Source organism: Vipera ursinii, assembly GCF_947247035.1.
Source record: "Vipera ursinii genome assembly, chromosome: 7".
Taxonomy (NCBI): domain Eukaryota; kingdom Metazoa; phylum Chordata; class Lepidosauria; order Squamata; family Viperidae; genus Vipera; species Vipera ursinii.
Genome location: NC_139521.1, coordinates 16,809,975 through 16,823,360, shown reverse-complemented (window position 1 = coordinate 16,823,360; position 13,386 = coordinate 16,809,975). Strand labels below are relative to the sequence as shown.

At 38.7% G+C, this 13,386-nt stretch overlaps 1 protein-coding gene across 2 annotated transcripts in view; it reads left to right on the top strand.

The window, feature by feature from the left end:
- Positions 1 to 13,386, top strand: part of RAPGEF2 (Rap guanine nucleotide exchange factor 2) — a 213,292-nt gene that overhangs the window by 143,654 nt on the left and 56,252 nt on the right. For both annotated transcript variants that reach the window (XM_083367876.1, XM_083367875.1), the window contains exon 7: positions 7,219 to 7,350. In XM_083367876.1, the coding sequence (XP_083224002.1) occupies positions 7,219 to 7,350 (132 nt within the window). The remainder of the gene's footprint in view (positions 1 to 7,218; positions 7,351 to 13,386) is intronic.

Here is a 13,386-nt window from a genome sequence, read left to right as displayed (position 1 = left end):
GGCATTGTAACTTTGAACAGTCACTAAGCAAATTGTTGTAAGTCGAAGACTACCTGTACTTTATCATTTTTTCCTCTTTTTTTTTGGTCAAGTTTTTGACACCTTGCTGGGTGACTGGTGGTACTCGGATAGTGCCTTATCCTAAAAGTGGTACAATGGGTGAAAAGATTGAAAAGCCCTGCACTAAATCAGACAACTAAAATTTTATCTCAGTGAGTGAGGCTCACCTAGCAACCATTTTGCTTAAGAACAGAGCTGCCAATCCCAATTGTGTTTGCTAAACAAGGATTATCTTTACAGATTTTGTCGAAAGGCATAAGATGTCTTTTTTAACTGTAGCTCACTTTCATCAGATATACGGAGTGCTTAGACCAGTGATGGCGAACCTTTTAGAGACCAAGTGCCCAAACTGCAACCCAAAACCTACTTATGTATCGTTGGGTGCCGGGTGGACGTGGCCCATTGGGTGGGTGTGGCTGCAGTGGTAACAGCAGACTGGGTGGGACTAAAAAGTTCAATCAATCAATTCCAACTTTGAGATCTTTTTTTTCCCCCCACAATAAGTTGAAATTGATTGATGAAACTTTTTTTGTTTTTTGCACACGACGGTGGAGGCCTAAAGCAAAAAGGTTTTATAAAACCCAGCCGAAGGCCTAGGACTGGGGCAACTGCGCGTATGCCCACAGAGAGGGCTCTCCGTGCCACCTGTGGCACGCGTGTCATAGGTTCGCCACCACGGGCTTACACTGATGTAGGATTTAATTTGAGGTGAGGCAGAGATGACAGGAAAGGAGGACAATACAACTTGTTTATGCTGATATAAGTACATATGAGAAAGATTATAAGCACTTTAACAATTGAAAGGTGTAAAACACATTGTCAAGCCTTTTTGAGATTGTCTGAAACTTTTCCATGTTTGTGAGTTCAGTAATATGTAGCTCAATGGTGCTTTTAAATTCTTGCTTTTTCAAGATGGCTTGAGTTCTGCCATAAATTGTTCTTGAAGGTTAAAATGGTCTGCTGTTATTTTTTCATTGTTTTACGTTCTAATGTCAAACTGTACATTAATCCTTCTGCACAAAGCTGGTCCCTGTTATACACTTAGTATCCCAGAGGAGCATTCTGGCAGATAATGGCATATATCACAGTACAGGAAGACCACATGAAGGCACTTTAATCTTGTGCATACCCTTATTGGAACCTGTAATGATGTTGTTGGTGTAGGTATAATGGCAAAGTAAGTTTTCTTAGACAAGTAGATTTTTTTTGTAGGATCTGGTTTTCATATTAAGGTCTGTACGGTCTGGTTCCCATGTTAGCTTCATTGTCTTGTTGTTTATTTTTGCATGTGAGAATTTGCTTAAAAATGAATGGTTCAGGCCTTCTTGTGAAAGTGCAATGTCATTGCCCAGTGGGTAGTTTATTAACAGTACATTAGAGTGGTTTGAGTTATAAACAACAGTGCTAAAGCAGTTGTCAAGGTTCCAACTGACGAACCCAACCAAGAAACACCTTCGAGACATTCTCTTAATGTAAAACTTTATTGAGTACAGATGTATCTCTAATTCACTGAAGTATAAAAAGCAGTGCAATCAGCTTTGCAAAATTCTATTGTTATATCAATTAAATTAGTTTTAGCTTTCTTGTGGAGTTGGTTTCTTGGTATGGTGTATCTAGTGAAGCTAACACAAGGCATGCTGTTTTAGGAGCAGTGATTATGGTTTAAAATTTATAGTGAATCCTTGATTTACGAACACAATGGAACTGAAAATTCCATCACTAAGCAGTATAGTCATTAAGTGAGTCATCTGATTTTACAATCTTTTTTTGCCATGGTGGTTAAGCAAATTACTGTGGCAGTTAGGAAAATCACGCCATCATTACAGTATGTGAATTCATTGCTAATTCTCCATTGATGTTGTTTGTCGGAAGCTCCCTGAGGAAGTTACAAATAGTGATCATGTGATTCTGGGACACTGCAGTCTTGGTAAATACATGTTGGTTGTCAAGCACCCAAATTTCGATCATGTAACTGTGGGGATGTTGCAGTGGTCAGAAGTGCAAAGACTGGTCATAAGTCATTTTTTTCAACCGCATCATATCTTTGAACAGTCATTAAACCAATGGTCATAAGTTGAGGTCTACTTCTATCTTTGTGGAAGATGTTGATATAGTTATGTTGCTGGTATAAGGTCTGAGCAACGTTAATGAACCCTGATATTTCAGTTGCAATATTTCCAGTGCTTAAAACAATATGATAGCCTGGGTGACTAATTTGAATATTTGAGGAAATAGATAGATGATGCCTAGTTGGCCTACTGGGGTGTTTCCACATAGTGAAATTAGTTCAGTATGGAAAATTAGAAAGAGGTTGAAGAAGGCTGTATGCTACCAAATTCTGTAGCAGCTGCAATTTTTGAACATCTCCAAATTCTGTCTCAATGATAATAAATACCTAACCTTGAAATTATCAGCATATCAGTCACTGAAGCTTGGATTCCTACAGATAATGATGCATCTGGTTTATCTGGCTTAGATTGATAAACAATCTTCAATGCTATTACTCTTTTGCGGTGATGCAATGCCAGTGCTGGATTGAGGAGGACTTTAAAATTGCCAACTCTTTTCATGATAGCTAAATTAAATTTAGTCCTTGGAATTAGTAACATCTTTATCTTGTTCAAGTTTGCAAACTGCTGTCCCATAACTGTAATTCCTTATAGACTAGACTAGAGGTACTTGAAAATATTGGAGATATTTAACCTTATCTAAGAGGAATATGTGGTTGAATATAGTCAGTTAATAACTACAAAGCTTGCAAGTTTTATTTCCTAGCCCTGTGAAGGCAAACCCATGATATGTGTGTCAAAGATGACATGTCACAACATTTTGGGTGATACACTAACGTTCACCAATGCTTGACAACTATTCTCAGAAGTACGCTCTGTTCTCATGCAATTGTTGGAGGCTGTGGATGCCACATGAGAATGAGGTATGTTCTTACATGGCGTCCTGAGTCTCTGAAAAACATGCAAGAATTGGGGTGTGTTTTCACATAGTTTTTGGAGGTTTCAGAGGGCACGGAAGAGCGCTCTTCAAAGCTCTTCAAGAACAAAGGCTTGTGCAGCCTAGAGCAGACTCGGGTAAACTGCAGGGCCCGTCAACAGAAAGAGAACATCACCTGAAGGTAAGCAGCACATGGCAAATCCTGGAGAGTGCTGGATCACCAGGCAATTACTTTGTTCCCAAGGCTTGCACACCTTGGAGATTGGCATAAGGCGGCCTTTTTGAGTGGCAGCAATGATGCTAGGGCTGAAGTTGAGGCCCAGGTCTTGACACTGCTGCCAAGTGCCACTGTTCAGAGTGGTCCACATGGGGGAGTGGGGAGAACAGAGAATTGCTTCCCTTTTGTCCGGAGGGCATGACATGTCAGCAGAATGAAGTTGGGCATTTCCCAAATTGTTGATACACTAAGCCCAAGAGGTTCACCATCACTGTCCTAGTCAGTCCTTAAAGATACAAACTAACATTAAGACATATGATACAGCACAATGAAGTTGTAAAATTGCAAGCAGGTTGAGAAGAAGTCTTCACTACCACTTTCTCATAGTTCTTGGAGCAAATGGTGTTTCCAGTCCCTAATTCCCCAAGTGTTCCAACCAGCTACCTTAGTCAATAGTATCAAAGGCCATCAAAAGATTTCGAAGTATCAATACAATTGAACTATTTCTAGCTCTCTATGTGAGGATTCCAGTTAAGCTGTGGTACAGACCACAGAAGCTTTTCCTCAGGATCCAAAATGAGCTTGACAGATGTGAACAAGGGGTCCTATCCAAAAAAATGAAATTTAATGTGGAGAAAAGCAAGGTTTTACACCTAGACAGGAAAATCAAAGGTACAAGTACAGATTAGGCAAAACCTGACTCAAAAACAGTAACTGCGAGAGAGACCTTGAAGTCTTAAATATGAGCCAGTAGTGTGCAGCAGCAGCCAAAAAAGCTAATACAAAGCTTGGTTGAATAAAAAGAGGCATAGAATCAAAATCACGTGAAGTATTCATATCGTGATCACACCTGGAATGCTGCATCAAGTTTTGATTACCACAAAAAGATGTTGAGACTTTGGAAAAAGTGCAGAGAAGAGCAAATAAGACAGCTAAAGTCCTAGAGACTAAAACATATGAAGAACAGTTACAGGAGTTAGGTATGGCTAATCTGGAGAAGAGAAGGACTAGGGTTAAGATGATAGTGGTGTTCCATTAGTGGCTGTCACAAAGAAGAGAGCATCAACTTATTTTCCACCAGAGGGCAGGATAAGAAACAATGGATGGAAACTAATCAAGTAGAGAAGCAACCTGGAATTAAGGAGAAAATTCTTAGCAGTGAGAACAATTAACTAGTGGACAGCCTACCTTCAAAAGTTGTGGGTGCTTCATTACTGGAGGCTTTTACGAAGAGACTGGACAGCCACTTGTCTGAAATAGTATAGGAGCACCTGCATGAGCAAGGGGTTAGACTAGAAGACCTCCACAAAGCTCCTCCAGCTCTATTCTGAATTTGAAAATAATGATATTTACACAAGTTTGGGTTAGAGAGTGTGTGTGTGTGTATGCATGCTTCTATTGAGCATAGTATGTACACCTAATTTACTTATGTGTCTAAGAATATATTTATGATTATATAGCTAATAGTTAAAAGTGACAACATTTAACAAAGTTATGTTTTTTCCCCTTGTATTTCTTTAATTGCCCATCTCAACATCACCTGTGAAGTGTTCTATCTATGTAGTTATGTGAGGGTAGAAGAGGGAAGTAGAATGTGTTTAAACATGCATTGTATGACTATAACACTAAATAATTCCTGAACTGTACAAAACTGAATAGGATGGTATGGTAAGTAAATTATAAGGTAGACCTACTGTGTTTCCTCAAAAATAAGACTCAACCAGAAAATAAACATAATTTTTAGAATACTTGTAATATAAGCACTATCCCAAAAAGAAACCCCAGTTGAGATTGCCAGCCAGATGGATGCATTTAGTATGTCTGTTGCAACACCACGACTGACTTATTGAATTATAAAATAATAATATATAATTAAATCTAAATAAATAATATTGACATTAATATTTAAATAAATTATAATATAAATTATAATTAAGTATTTGTAAGTACCCAAGTGGGCACCTTTGGACAATAGGTAAGTGCCTATGTTAACAGATGAACTTTCCAAATGACCAATCGTAGTACAGACACAATCCACGAATAACGTGCACACTTGATAACGAACGGATGTGTTTCATAATTCAGTACGTTGTGTGTTGTAACGGACGTACTTAATGCACTTGTATGAAATAAATGTTTTCTAAATTTTGGTGCCTGCAATTTTTCGTTGCTTTTGTGTGGACCATCATTCTTAATGGACATCATTTTTGTTGCCACTCCTGTCCCGTAAGTCTTCAATTAACACTTGATTTAATGTAGACATGTTAAACACAAGGCCCATGGGCCGGATTTGGCTTGTGTTGGGCCCATATCCGGCCCGTGGGGCCATGGCTGGATGCTCCCCTAGCATGCCCACAGGAGGCAGCGAGCAAGCAGGGGCAACCCTTAGCTGGCATGCTCTGGAGCTGTATAGCCCATGCAGTGCAGGTGAGTCAGAACACTGCTACTGTCAGCCCAGCCCACCAAGCAGCTGGCAGAGGCAGGGAGGGAGGAACATGATCCGGACACGCTGCACAGCTGCCGCCCCCCACTCCATCCCACTGTCTTATCTTTGCTGGCCCGCGGCCATGACGCATGCTGGGGACACCGCCATGAGGCAAGGCAGGTGGCAGGGTGGGGATGAAGCCATGCCATGGCCCCTGTGCACTCGGAGCTAGTAATCCAATCTCTTCCTCTAGCTCTGCTGAATACCTGCGATGGTCCCAGCGAACAGGAAGGGTAGGGAGCCCCCATCTCCTTTCCTGCTCCGCCTCACCCAAGCCCAGCTCCAGAGCTGCCCCACACACCCCACGCCCACGCACCCTGTGGCCCACAGCAGGCCATCCCCACTCCTCCACCTTTCTCAACTCACCGTGGCAATGGCAACAGCAGCAGGCAAATATTGTGTGTCAAAGAGATAGCCAAAGTTGCTGGTACTTCTAGAAATTATAAGTAGCCAAGATTTCCAGAAATTTTAAAAAATATTTATCAGAATTCTCAATAAATTTGCACATACTTGGTACCAAAAAATTATTACTGTTATTGAATACATAAGATTCATTCTTGCCATTAGAGCTTAAGGAAAATATTATATGTATACCAGTTCTTAATTTATAAAAATAACAAACTTCTTTTCAAAATAAGGATCGGAAAAATTTTAGATTGTGTACTCTTTGTTTTAAACAACAAATTAAAAAAATATCACACTTTGTTTTTTAATCTCATACTAATATATGAAGAAGACATGTAAAAGCATTGCCAACTCTAAAATTTTAGTACAGTAAGTCATCAATTTAAAAGATCTTAGTTTTGCAGAATTTAGATGTAAGAAACAACAAAATTGTCCTGCTAGTATCTCAGGTAGCAGATGAATTCTATTTTATGGATATTTTAAGAAATTTGGATAAATTGTATTTATTTATAACTTTTGTGTAATGATGTTAATGTAAATTGACTGAATGTGAATTTGGCTATAATTAATATCTAACACATAGCGTTTCCCTGATAAACTAACGGTTACTGTACTTAAAATGATTTTTTGTAGTCCTTAGATATCAGAAAGGATGGATACTTATTCCAGTAACTGAAATATTGTTTCTAGTTCTGTACAAAGCATTTATATTTAAAAATTAACAGGAGTTCCACTCATATAAATCAATACTTGCAATCTTCACTGCATTCATGGTAACTCCTATTAATTCTAAAACTCTTAATGATTTCAGTAGAAATTACTACTAAATATGGCTTATTGAAAGGTCTGTTTTAGATATGCATATTTCTTTCTTTGAAAAATAACAAAGGCTGTTGCTTTTTAAGTATAATGAGCATTCAAAGTTTTCACCTACGAATATAAAGCATTGCCTTGTAATATTTCTTCACATTATTCTTAAACCATGAACATGCTTAATAATTTGTTCATATCTTGGAAAAAACATGTACTGTGAAATTTTAAATTTTTGATGAAATCTTTGCCATTATGCAAAACCTAAAGATATATTTTCTCCTTCTGTCCACAGCTACCTGCAGATTTTACAAAACTGCACCTCACTGACAGTCTCCACCCACAGGTGACCCACGTTTCATCTAGTCATTCAGGATGTAGCATCACTAGTGACTCTGGCAGTAGCAGTCTGTCTGATATCTATCAGGTATCCTATAACTGTTTTTAAAATCTCATTCCCGGTTAAATGTTAACAGTTGAATATCCTTGTTGAATTACTTGTAAGCAAATTTGTGAAACCTTCAATGATTTATGTTGATGGCAAACAATTACCGACTATCCACGTAATAGCAACTGGTATTGAAAACTACAGGGAGCTGTAATTCAGCATCATATCAGGGATTACAGGTTATCTTCTTATAGAAATGCTTATGTATCCATTCATTAATTTTCAAGTTATACGAACATGTGTTGGAATTTTGAAGTTGAAAGTAGAAGAGTTTGATTCAGATCTAGTTACAAGTATTAGCAAGCATACTGGTGGATAAATAACACTTCGCAGCATATAGTAGTTAGACACATATATTTCCATTTGCTTTTGGTAGAGGAGCTTGTTTGCTTTGACTAATTAATATTTACCAAAAAAGTCTAAAAGATGAATCATAGAAACATTTTATAATTTTTCATATTACTTGTCATACAACAAAACAAACTCAGATACTTAGCTTATGTTTTTTTGTAATATATTTTTTTGATTTTTTTAAAGATAAATCACAATTGGTGAACAGCGTGTTGTCTGGGTTACATTTATAAAACAATAACTAACAATTGATTTTTATAATCCATAATCCACAAAATAGCTTTAGTTGATTTCCTCTTTTCCCAAAATATCCTCTTTTGCAAATATTGAGTTCTTATTCTTATTGTTTTGATAGATAACAATTAAAAATATATTTTTCCCAATAGTCCTAAAAATAATAATCACAACAATATAATATTTCTTTTCTATCCAATCATTGTGGTTGCCTTATCATAGATCCTGTTACAGTCCTTATTTTAATTTGTTTCTCCCACCAAATTCTAGATAATCTTACTGGTTAAGATTTTCTCAAAAATTATTTACATTTAAGAATTTAACTCTATTTTTCCAAATGAACCATCTCACACTTTTACATTTCTTAAGGAATAGATAAAACAGTGGAAAAAAGAAAGAAAAGCAAGAGTAAACAAGCATAAAAAATGACATACTACTTACAATATATATCCCTCCTAAGCTAATATGTATTTATTTCCTAAATTTCTTATTCTTTTTAACCATAATTAAAAATATGTTTTATCTTTAAACATTCCATTTAATACATCTAGTCATCTAGTCCTTTAACACTTATTCAAAACATTTTTATCCATTATAATTTTCTTAAATTCAATCACATTTAAATATCTAAAACATTTTATTTATCTAAGGTCATTTCAACTTTTTTATAATATTCATATCAAGAAAGAGAACAAAAAAGAGAAAAAAGCGTACTATATTATATTTAGAGAATTCATCTCTCTTAGAATGACATATATATTCCAAAACTTTTCTATTCCTTTAACCATATTCAAACAAATATTTCTTTTTTAAGTATTCTCTCTGGTAAGTCCCATCATCTATTTTCTTAGTTTCCACTTTAGTCTTTTTCTTTTACCCAGTGTCTTTCTTAATCAATGTATTTTGCTGAATCAAAAGGTTTTTCTGTATGTTGGTAAATGTTGCTGTAGATATAAAAAGTAAATCAGGAGAAGTATCTTTGTATGGGGCTTCTGCCTTTCCATGTTTGTTGAAAATCTTTTTCTTTCTCTCTGCTTCTCTTATCATTTGCTTTCTCTCCAATGTTCCTGACATCTCTACAGTCCATTTTATCCAATCTGTTTTCTTGTCCTCGGATTTATTTTGTAGTCTTAAGGGATAAGTTGTTTTTTCCAATTCTTGTGATTTTTCCCCACTAGGATTAAATCATGTTTCCTTGTTTTGTTAAGTTTCTTCTTTAAGTCTCTATTCTCAATTCTATATCCATTTATCTGTTTTATCTGCTCCTTCTCTGTTGTTGTTTTCTGGGAATTTTTTTGTTGTAGAGTTAACTTAGAAATAGATTGATTTATATTTTCAAAGTTGTTTTGGATTTCTTTGTGGTTTAAAGTCATTGTTATTTGAATTACTTGCAGTATACTATATACCTCCTCCTGTGAAGTATTTATGTTTTCTTGATATGTTCTTTCTACATATCTCTGATCCATGATAGCTAAGAATTTGAGTTTTCCTCTTCCTTTCTTTTCTCTGTAAATAGCTGTAGAGTCAGATAGATATTTGTAATCCAAATTGTTCAAAAAAGTTTTTTTTCCTGAAATTTATAATTTTTTCTTTGTCTGCAGCCCAGATTATTGTCTTTTTTTTGTCACTGCTGTTCTTTGTTAAAGCTTTGAAGGTCACAAACACAGATTAGCTTTTCCCAGATTTTGCCAAGTCTTATATTAAAGTCATGGCTGTCATAGTCTTCATCTGCCACTAGGTGTCAGTAACTATTTGTTTTTCAATTTCCAAAATGAATTACCTTTACAATGAGATTCTTAACCATTCACACAATTTTAGATTTATCCAAATTTAAGTTTTAAGTGTCAGCTTTTATATTTATTTCACTACCATATATTTTGATCCTCCATAAAAAGATTAATTTGCCACTTCCGTTAGTATAAGGGTAGGGCAGAAATCCCCCTCCTTCCCTTTGCTTCTTGTGGATCTTTTCCAGGAAATTAAATGTAGAATAGAAAAGAGAAGATCGAATTCCTCACCCAATTTCAAGCACGCTGTTTACAATAGTGCTGGTTAGTGCTTTTGGACTTCAGTTGCTAGTAGCTTGGGCTGGTCAATGCAATACGGCCAACCTTTCTCATGTCAGGTTAGAAGGCTTTTCCCAAATCGAATGGAATGGCTGCCACAGTTCCAGAATCACTGGAGCACCCTTTTTTCTTTGTCACCTCTCCCAGATGACTTAGACCCATTTAGGATCCCCTGGCAGGGCAAAATTAGCCACAAGGGTGCAGAGAATCCACAAGCCCGTAACCGGTCACTACTGTGCAAATCCGGAAGTCCTACTTAACTTATGTTTTTTTATGGGGGACTTATTCGATATACGGTAGTAACAAAAAACAATTTCAGTGTTTATAAATGATATAATGGAAGCTAGTTTCCCAAAGTAGGAGTGCTGAATTACAACCGCAATTGAGCCCCAAATTTCTTTTGCTGAGCTAAGCAAGACAATTGTTAATTGAATTATGCTTCATTTTATGAACTTTCTTGCCACAGTTGCCAGGTGAATCTTTGCAGTTGTTAAGTTAGTAACACGGTTGTTGACTGAATCTGGCTTCCTCATTGACTTTGCTTATCAGAAGTTCACAAAAAAGGATCACATGATCCCAGGAAATTGTAACAGTGATAAATGTGAGTCAGTTGCCAAGCATCTGAATTTTGATCACTTGGAGATGCTGCAGTGATCATAAGTGTGAAAAATGGTAATAAGTCACTTTTTGCAGTGCCATTGTAACTTCAAACAGTCACTAAATGAACTGTTGTAAGTTGAGGACTACCTGTAAAATCTAACACACAACTGTGAAAAATACAAATCAGGCTTTCCATTAAGATGTTGGAAAAGTAGGAGAAAAAGATGACCAGCTGAATTTAAAAGCAGAGGCTGTAATAACTTCATTCTGTCAGAGGACAATCTTCTGCTTGATGTGATTTTAGTCAATAGCAGCTATGTTGTGACTTTATTACAGATTAAGATTAAAACCATATCAAGTAGTTGATTGCCCAAAGCAGTTTGAATTAACTAAGAGTGGAGAGCCTGTTTCTTTCCATTATTGTTCCTGCATCTCATTGTTATTAGGAAATATTAGGGTATATACAAATACATCTTTCACAACCCAGTTAAGAATATCATGTGATTAGAGTCTACACATCATGTATTCCAACTTCCAGGTCAATTCAGTTTCCTCAGTACATGATACAGCTTTAGAGTCATGATATTTAGCCATTCCTTAGATCAAGGCTTTTCAACCTTTTCACAGATTGTACCACTTTTAGGATATGGCAGTATTCGAGTAAAACCAGTCGCCTAGCCTGGTATCAAAAACATGATGACCAAAATAAAAAAAGGAAAAAAATGTTAAAGTACAGGGAGTCCTTGACTTACAACAGCTTGCTTAGTGACTGTTCAGAGTTACAACAGCGTTGGAAAAAGTGACTTATGACCACTTTTCACACTTAGACTGTTTCAGCATCCTCAGAGTCATGTGATTTACATTCGGATGCTTGGCAACTGATTCATACTTATGACAGTCACAGTGTCCCAGGGTCATGTGATCACCTTTTGCAACTTTTTTTACAAGAGAAGTCAATGGCCAGGGGGGGTGTGGCTAGCTCAACATCGCTCAGGTCATGGGACGCCTGTGGGGGTGCGGGCGGGGCTGTGGGGGGATCCATGGATCTCTGGTGAAGGGGGTAGGACTGGGGTAGGTGCCAGGGCATGGTCCACCAGAGGAGTCTTGCTGTTCCTCTTGGGCTGCACGGAGGACTCCTGGACAGTGGCATGAGCTGCCCAGAATCTTGGGTAGTGGAGGGCAAGCATCCAGCCTGGCCCTCGAGCTCCCAGGACACCAGGACCCTGCAGCCCAACCCACTCCAGCCCCACTTCCAAGAGAGGGCGCCTGGCAGTGCTTACCTCCTCATCAAGGCTGTTGCTGTTGATCTGCCCACTCTCCTTGCCCACTTTCCACACCTGGAATACTGCAGCCAGTTTTGGTCACCATATCAGAAAAAAAGATGTTGAGAGTTTGGAAAAAATTCAGAGAAGAGCAACTAAGACCATCCAAGGCCTGGAGACTAAAACATATGAAGAATGGCTGCAGGACTTGGGTTTGGCTAGTCTAAAGAAAAGAAGAAATAGGAGACACGTGATAGCAGTGTTCCAGTATATGAGGGGCTGCCGCAAGGCAGAGGGGGTCATGTTATTTACCAAAGCACCAGAGGGCAGGACAAGAAACAATGGTTGGAAACTGATCAAAGAGAAAAGCAACCTGGAATTAAGGAAAAACTTCCTGACAGTGAGGACAATTAACCAGTGGAATAGCTTGCCCCCAGATTTTTTTTACAGAGGCTAGACAGTCATTTGTCTGAGATGGTATAGGTACTCCTGCTTGAGCAGGGGGCTGGACTAGAAGGCCTCCAAGGTCCCTTCCAGATTCTATTCTATTCTGTTCTGTTATGTTCTGTTCTGTTTTGGTTGCTCATGATAGGTGCAGGATGGCAAAGTGAGTGGGTCAGAGGGAGGCCCACTTCCTGTCCATGTGAGGATACCCGGCTTTATAACCAAAGCATCCTTAGCGATAGGATGGGATACCATGAGCATAGACCAGGAGGAGGGGGCAAGGGGATGGTGAAAGGGCAGCAGGGCTATTGGTGGCCAAGTGCTAAGGCAGGACTTCTCTCAGACCACCATCCCTCTCATTCCAATCTCCTTCCTTCCTCCCTCCCTCCCTCCCTCCCTCCCTCCCTCCCTCCCTCCCTCTTCTCATTAATACAATTTCCTTTCCTTTCCTTTCCTTTCCTTTCCTTTCCTTTCCTTTCCTTTCCTTTCCTTTCCTTTCCTTTCCTTTCCTTTCCTTTCCTTTCCTTTCCTTTCCTTTCCTTTCCTTTCCTTTCCTTTCCTTTCCTTTCCTTTCCTTTCCTTTCCTTTCCTTCCCTCCCTCCCTCCCTCCCTCCCTCCCTTCCTTCCTTCCTTCCTTCCTTCCTTCCTTCCTTCCTTCCTTCCTTCCTTCCTTCCTTCTTTCCTTCTCATTGTCCCGTCCTTCCTTCCCTCCCTGCTTCCTTCCCTCCCTCCCTTTCTCATTCCCATCTCATTCCTTCCTCCCTCCCTCTGTGCCCAGGAAGGGACAAGGGGAGGGGGAGAGACTGCCAGCGCAGCTGGTGGCTGTGCTGCTGGTGGCCATGGCTTAAATGCCACTTAAATTCCTGGACAAGAGCCGCCCAGCCTTAAGAGCAGAGTAGCAGGAAGATATTTGTGATGAGGGAGGGAGAAAACAGAGCAGAGGAGGCGGTGTGTGCCTGGCGTCCCAGGTAAAAGGGCTCAGAAATATGGTCAGCCTGCAGGGCAAAACAGTCACCTGGGACACCAGGCGCCATGCAGCCAGGCAGGTTCAGCTTCTC